We start from the raw sequence: 8220 nt of genomic DNA on the forward strand, positions 1-8220 counted from the left end.
CTGTGGCCTGCACTCTGGTGCTATTGGAATGGAGAAAAACGCGTTAGCGATGTCAATTGTGGCGTACCACTTGGCTGCCTTCGACTCCAGCTCATACTGGAGCTCTAGCATGTCCGGCACTGCAGCACTCATCGCTGGCGTAACTTCATTCAGGCCACGGTAGTCCACGGTCAGTCTCCATTCGCCATTAGGTTTTCTCACTGGCCATATAGGGCTGTTGAAAGGTGAATGAGTCTTGCTGATCACCTTCTGGCTTTCTAGTCGACGGATCAGCTGATGGATGGGGACCAGGGAATTTCGGTTAGTGCGGTACTGCTGCCGGTGCACCGTCTTGGTGGCAATTGACACTCGCTGCTCTTCAACCTTAAGCAATCCCACCACTGAGGGGTCCTCTGAGAGGCCGGGTAAGGTGGACAATTGCTCAACCTCCTCCAGGGCAGCTATACCAAAGGCCCACCGGTACCCTTTTGGGTCTTTAAAGTACCCTCTCCTGAGGTAGTCTATACCTAGGATGCACGGGGCATCTGGGCCAGTCACAATGGGGTGCTTATGCCAGTCCTTCCCAGTTAAGCTTACTTCAGCTTCTAATAGGGTCAGCATGATATATGAATAACCCAGCTAGAGCTTCCCCCCCCGCCACTGCTGGGGAACTTAACCCTATCCTGGCTAAACCAGGACAGTTCTACATGAATAAAAAAATAGGAGCAACTCAGATGAAGTTGTCTGTGGTATATCATTATAAAATCAGTGGAATTGAAAGAGAATTGGCCACTAAGGCTTAGCTATAGGCCACTAAATTTAGACAGTTAAGTGAGGTGTCTTAGGCTCCCTAGGTAATCTGAACAGGTGCTATATGACTACTGTGGAAGGAGAATGTAAACTCAGTTACAGATACTCTGATACTACTTGTATTTGCTCTAGAGAGGCTCTTGTTATCCCTGGAACAAGTGGTGCAGACCAGCTCACTTCCATACTCAGGAACTCTTAAGAGTTGTTGAAGTGGTCACTGTGTCTCCAGAGCACATGTCAGTGTCCAAGGTGCTGCGTTGTTTCTTCTGCCTTAGCAGTCCAATTCTCTAGCACACACGTTTCAGTCAACTTGCATTCTAATGCAGATTTCGTGACCATGCTAGTATGGTCTGTTTGGGGCCACACCTGACATAGCTACTCTGAGTCTTTGCCTTGAACTTAAAAATACAATCACACAGCTCATTGCTATTGCCTTCAGTGTGCTCATGATCAGCTCCAGTGAGAGTAACCAGGGTCAGCCACCCGCCAGAGACTGCCAGTCAGCCCTGTAGTGAAGAGGCATCTCCAAGGTCAAGTCAGGAAGTGAAGTCCATGAGTGAGGGTCAGGGTCAGCCAGACACATGGCTGGACACAGACACGCCTAACGTGTGGTTCAAGCAAAGACTCAGGGCCAGAACCTGAGCTTAAGGGCAGCTCTGAAACCAAGTGGGGAAACTCCTAATGAGGCTTCTCCAGCTCTTTCACACAGTGAATTATTTTTGCAACAGTCTTATCCAGAATTACACTGCTGCACCATGTAGGAGCTGACCTTGGACTCAAGTACCTAATCCCCTGGGGAAGGAAGAGGTTGCAGAGCCTGTTGGTGAACCCAGGGTCCTGACACTAGGCACCTCTGTCCCACTTGAAGAGATCCATTTGAGATCCAGAAGGTGAACTGAGGCTGAGAAGAGATTTGAACTTGGGTCTTCCAAATATGCTGTTCTGTCCCCTGAGTGGGTGGGACACAGGCTCTAGTTCCCAGGTAGCTGGAAGTGAATTCCTGACTGAGGCGAAGAAGTTCCGGAGGGCTCAACCAATGCTGCTTACATGTCCCACTGTCTGGTTCTAGGCAGCTGCCTGTTCTCTGTGAGTTTCTTTAAACTGACCACTTGAAGTGCTTAGCTGTCATGTATATTTTGTAGTCTCTGCTCAGATTTGAGTTGTTGTATCTACCCTGGGCACCAACACCTAAAAGTCACTGCAGTGCCCAGGTTGTAGGTCCTTGGAGCCTTTATTAGGTCTAGTCTTAAGTTACTATGATGAATTCATGATGTTAATGAAAACTGATAATTTTAATGTAAGAAGAAAAAAATCCTAATAAGAAATTGAAAGACTGAAAAAAGTTCTGAACTTCTGACTTCCTGGTACTGTAGCCACTTCCAAGCATTCTGCTTAGAAATAATGGTGATTGATTTTTCAAAGTGTTTGGATAATAAACACATATTATGAAATGTACAACAAACTGGTGCGGTATAGCTGTAGCAGTTTATACATAAGGGAAAAAAAAGTTTTTCTGGATTTTTTATGAATAAATTTAAAGAAGGCATGAAAAAGTCTTCTCCAAAAAAGGAGATATTTCTTATTAAGTGTTTGTATGTTGGCTTGCCTGCTTTTTTTGAAACACTCTGTAGATAGACTGTTAAAACTATTTTCTAGTAATTTTTGTTAAAACTTCTTAAACTTGAAATTTTGACAAATGCTAAAAAAAATTACAGTTTTAGTTAAAGATCTAGATATCCCCAGCCTGCAGCTTAAATCATTTAAGGATTATTGTCCTAAAACTAAGATGGTTGGTTACATATTCTTGATATCTTGATGTATCAATAGACCACCAAATAAAAAAAAAAAATTCAGCAACATTAGGATTTTATACATATTAAAGGGAAAAAAATAAAGTAAATATTCAAGTCTGACAAATTTCTTTACACATAATATTCTGACATGTCGTATTTAATCAGTTCAAGACTTGCCTCAGTTTCATAAATACTGTAGATACATGCTTTCTCTACATTTAAGTATTTTTAGTCAGAGGTCTAGAATTTTTATATTTGTAATACACAGACATTTCTGTGTTTTCCAGACTATTGATTCAGTGTTTACATAGAACTTCATATATGTACTAGTGATTTTCATAATGATGTGTATTTTGTATGTACTACCTATTTTTAGTACTGAATTATATATCAATTTTTTAAATTTTTAGATCAATTTTTCAGCAGTGAAGCATAAAGTTCAGGACCAAATAGTAGTAAATATTTTGCAGAAGTGGCGTCCATATGTATTACATTTGAATCTTCGAGGTTGCTATTCTCTTCACTGGCCTACCTTTAAAAGTATCAGTAAGTATTACATGTATTTTTAAAATTGTAATTATATTTTTAAACTGTGTCTTCACTCTGTGCTTTGCTATTGTCCCATTTTGCTGCCTATATTCTTCTTTATATGTCCAGCCATAATGAAGCAATGTGAGTATGAGATCTGTAAAATTACTTTAAATGCAGCCCCCATTCTTTCATTACAGTCTCCAGGCCCAGCAATATCCATATGACTGAACATTGCTAGAATGCCATAGAATGGTTTATATTATGTGTGAAATACTGTAATATGACAAATAAGATTGGAATGCAAACATGTGCTTAAATATATCAGAATGTCAGAATCCAACTCTACTGAGATAATTATCACAGAATCACAGAATGGTTGAGGTTGGCAGGGACCTCTGGAGGTCGCCCAGTCTGACCTCCTGCTCAAGCAGAGCCACATAGAGCAGATTGCCCAGGACCATGTCCAGATGGCTTTTGAATATCTTGCAAGGATGGAGACTCCACAGCCTCCCTGGGCAACCTGTGCTCAGTCGCACTCAGAATAAAAAAAGTGTTCCCCGATGCTCAGACGTCACCTCCTGTGTTTCAGTTTGTGCTCGTTGCCTTATGTCTCCTCTGTCACTGGGCACCACTGAAAGAGCCTGGCTCCATCTTCTTTGCACCCACCTTTCAGGTGTTTATATACCTTGGTAAGAACACCCTGAGCCTTCTCCAGCTGATCAGTTGCAGCTCTCTCAGCCTTTTCTTACAGGAAATATGCTCCAGTCCCTTAATAATCTTTTTGCCCTTTGTTGGACTCTCTCTAGCATGTCCATGTCTCTCTTGTACTGGGGAGCCAAGAACTGGACACAGTACTCCAGGTGTGGCCTCACCAGTGCTGAGTAGAGGGCAAAGATCACCTCCCTTGACCTCTTGGCAACACTCCTCCTAATGCAGCCCAGGATACCATCTGCCTTCTTTGTGGCATGGGCATGTTGCTGGCTCATGTTCAACCTGGTGTCCACCAGGAACCCCAGGTCCTTTACTGCCAAGCTGCTTTCCAGCTGGGCTGCCCCCAGCATGTACTGGTGCCTGGGGTTGTTCCTCCCCATGGACAGAATTTTGCACTTCCCCTTGTTGAACTTCATGGGGTTCCTGCAAGCCCATTTCTCCAGCCCGTCAAGGTCCTTCTGGATGGCAGCACAACCCTCTGGTGCATCAGCCACGGCTCCCACTTTGGTGTCATCTGCAAACTTGCTGAGGGTACACTCTTATCTCATCATCCAGATCATTAGTGAAGGTGTTAAACAGGACTGGACCCACTATTGACGTCTGGGGTATACTGCTAGTTACTGGCCTCCAACAAGAGGCTCACAGACACACACACACAAAAAGTAGAATCCAAGCATGGTCCAAGATATTAATGTGGTGTTCAAGATTTAGCACAAATAATAGGTACTTCATTCTACTGCCAAAACAGAGCCCCTCTGGATGTAGAAAAGCACTGATAAGATATGTGGAAGTACACGTGACCATGTGATCAGAGGTTAATTCCCTTCGTGACAGCATTTTGCAGTAGTTTCAGGTCAGTAATCTTTTTCTCAGTGCCGTTGTACGCTCCACTAAGCAGTGAAGTGGTCAGGAAAAATAAAAGCATTTATGATCAGTGTTAGAGGTTCAGTGCTAGCTGTGAAAGTATACTTGATTTGTTAGGAATTACCTGCATCCTAACTGCTATTCAGCCATTTTATCATGAAGAGTGTTAAAACATCTTGGTAGTGTTTTCATGAGAAAAAACTCTTCTGCTACAACTAGACAAGATCCCAAGAGAAGTTTTTGATTCCTGGCACAGCTTTATTTCAGTATTTCTCAAGCAGGAGAATGTTACTGATTGACTCTTTCCTAGCCTACACTTTAATTGAATGCAAATGCATAAAAAAGAAAAGGAAAATGTTTCTATTTTTCAAATAAAAAGTGTATTTTTATGTTTTGAGACTATAATGCATTTATTACTTAATTAGATAATACATGATTGAAATTGTTGATGCAGTCTGTAACAATTTCAGTGTGTTTTGTTTTAGAAAGTGACTGTGTAATTATCAGTGAGAACAATTTACTCTCTAGAGTGGTGATGGAAAAGAACAACTGGCCAAGAATAAAAAGTATATTTGATCATGGTCTTGGCTTTTAAATCACAGGATAAAATAACGTTCTTAATGGTATCAGCTTGCAAGTTGTTTAGTGAAGCAATTTAATTTAATATTGCCATGAACTTTGGCAGCTAATAAAGAAAGCAAGCCAAAATAAATCATACACAGCCACGTTGTCTCCATTGTACTTAGAAATGTTAAATACTTTTTTGATTTTGTTTTCCTTATGTATTTGAGTTCAAAACTAAAACCATAGTAATGTTTATAGTGTTTAAAGCTAAAAACATGTAAAGAACAGTTGCAATAGAATTAAATTCTCTATACACGCTGTCTTTTCTATCACAGTTTTTAATTGATTCGTATTTAGTTAAAATAATTTAACTTAAAAGTATCAGTATGTTGGTTATATCAGTTGGAATATCAGTAAGTTCATTGCCATCCATTTCCATTTATCTTACATATCAAAGATACTAAATTCAATTGTGTACAAAGTATGTATTTTGCATTTTTGTTGATAATTTATATTTTCTGTAGGCTCAATATTAAAGATTATGTCCGTTTATATCTACCCGGTGCTATTAATTTTAAACTGGTCCACAGGGACTTTTAGAAAACAGTGATTTATAAAGCTGTTTCTTCTGACTTTGAAGATACCCAGTAGTTCTTTTTAAGAGTGAAACGTCTTTATATCAGTGTACTGTTGCTATTTAGATTAATAACATGTTATTTCTGTTAAAACTGATTGATCATACAGCCTACTTGTGCCATTCTCTTGAAGGTCTTGTAGATAGTTTAAAATTGCTGCAAAATTATTTTTCTATCTTTTTTTGGTGATTGAAAATCATATTGAAATTCTCTTCCTTTGACGTTTCTTCAGTTAACAAACTGCGTTGAACTGTCTGTTCAGTTATAGGCTACAGATGTGATGAACCTTTCCATTTGAACTTCCCTGAGCTACAGTTCTGACCTCATGTTTCCAAATAAGTCCAGACTTACACAGATTTTGGCAACATGGTTTTATTGTTAATGGTAAAACAGTAATGATATTAACTGGGGTTTAGGTCTGTTTGGCTGGCTAATCATGTTGATAATTTTTTGTAAATTAATTAGCTGCAATGTTTAAAAATTATTTTTATGTACTGTAACTTTGGTATGTGGTATATGCATGAAATAGTAGTCATTGTTTAATATCTGCATATGAGTGTTATACAATTCCAGCTCAGACTGTTTTTGGCGAATTAATGTGTTATTGTGCCAAAGAAAAATGAGTATATGAGATGCGTGGATTACAGCTCAGCTGTTTGTGGTATTAGTCCACCCATTCAGTGATCTTAGAAAATCATTTGACTTTCATGTGTGACTGGGAACTGCATTTAAAAGCTGTCATTCATATTCATAGTGCAGGAGCTAAAATTTCCTCAGAAGCTTTTGAAGTTTTTTATTCCCGGTAGTGGTCACAGTATTGACAGACCCGTCCGTTTTCCCTACACCCTGTCATGGCAAAACATGGTGCAAAATAATCTTTTCTGTGTTTCATGTGTGCTGTGTAGAGGGAGGGGCACTGCTTCGATGGAGTACTGTAGTTTATCCCTTAAGCTGGCCCTCCTAGTATATACACTGCACGTCAGGAAGACAGTGCACTGCCATGCAATTACTTCCTGGATATGGACAGAGAAAGAAGGGGAATCAAGAGAGAAATTACTGAAAGAAAGGACTTAAATAGCATATAAAGGAAGAGGAAAGCCCATGATTTTCTTTTAGACATGGAAATGCTTCTGGAACTTTTGGGATTAAATAGTACAGAAACAAAGAAATGTCAGCATTAAATTGTGGTTTGTGGTTGTGGTGTTTCATGGAGAGTGTACTTTAGTTTACAGTACATTTCAGAGAAGCTTAGAGAAATAGCAATTAACCCTGTAATGCTGAAGGTTTTATTAACTGTCAGTTGTTTCCCCCATATGTATGTTTTTCAAATATATTTTTGTCTTTTTCCTTGGTCTGCCTCCTATCCTATCTTCATAGTTCCTACATGCTTTTCCTGTTAATGCGGCCTTTTCTCAAGGAATTTGCTACTAGACACTGTCAGAACATACTAGCCTATGTTACCCTTGCCCGAATCTAGTATTTCCATTCTTGTGGTCTTATATTATTTGCAATTGCAGTTACTGTCTATTCTGCTACACGCTCAGTATGGATGTCTGAAAATGCCAACATGCAGAAAATCCTAATGGGTTCCAGCTAGTTTTCCAAGGAGGGCTTTCCCCCCACCTCTTTAATTATAGGAAACTAAACTGCCACTTGAATACTCCTATATCTATTTTATAACAATTCTCCAGTACCATTGCAAAAACTGAAATATGAAATAGCTTTAGACAGTAAGGAATAAAATCATAGTGCATTGAAGTTAAAAGAATAAAACTTCTAGCTACTCATTGAAAGCTCCAGAGGCCATCTAGGGAAAATAGAAGCAAGGACAATTCCAGAATGCAAAACTTCAGTTCATTCTTCTCTTGACTGCTAGAAGTCTTTTCACTTGTTGATTCTCAGAGGTCTAGACAGATCTGCTCTTAAGTATTAAATTTTATTTTGGTGTTATTGCACAAGTGTTTCTTTCATGGAGCTTCTGAGATGACACTGATTTCACAAGTTCACATTGAAACCTTTATTTGCAGGGTAGTTGTTGAACCATGTTCCTCTAAAGCATCCTTGTTGATATGTCCCTCACTTACATATTTCACACTTAATAGCTGCTGCCAAACATCTTGTGCTGTTAGATATAGGCAGCATGTTCAGCTCATCACCCCCCTTGAACCTTCAGCAGATGCAGCACTTTCTGGTGCCACTATTTGAGAGCCTGAATGATCACACAACCACACCGCCCCCCACCCCTAACTTTGGCTTCTACTGAACAATGGCCACTGCGACCCCCAGCTTCTAGCCTTGGTCCTAAGAGGGACATTTTGTGGTCTGTTTAGGAA

The 8220-nt window shown here is 39.8% G+C and overlaps 1 protein-coding gene across 1 annotated transcript in view; it reads left to right on the forward strand.

Moving 5' to 3' along the window:
- Positions 1-8220, forward strand: part of FBXL13 (F-box and leucine rich repeat protein 13) — a 98761-nt gene that overhangs the window by 31276 nt on the left and 59265 nt on the right. Inside the window, exon 9 of the mRNA XM_074827867.1 lies at positions 2993-3128. Coding sequence (XP_074683968.1) covers positions 2993-3128 — 136 coding nt within the window. The remainder of the gene's footprint in view (positions 1-2992; positions 3129-8220) is intronic.

Source organism: Strix aluco, chromosome 5, assembly GCF_031877795.1.
Source record: "Strix aluco isolate bStrAlu1 chromosome 5, bStrAlu1.hap1, whole genome shotgun sequence".
NCBI lineage: Eukaryota > Metazoa > Chordata > Aves > Strigiformes > Strigidae > Strix > Strix aluco.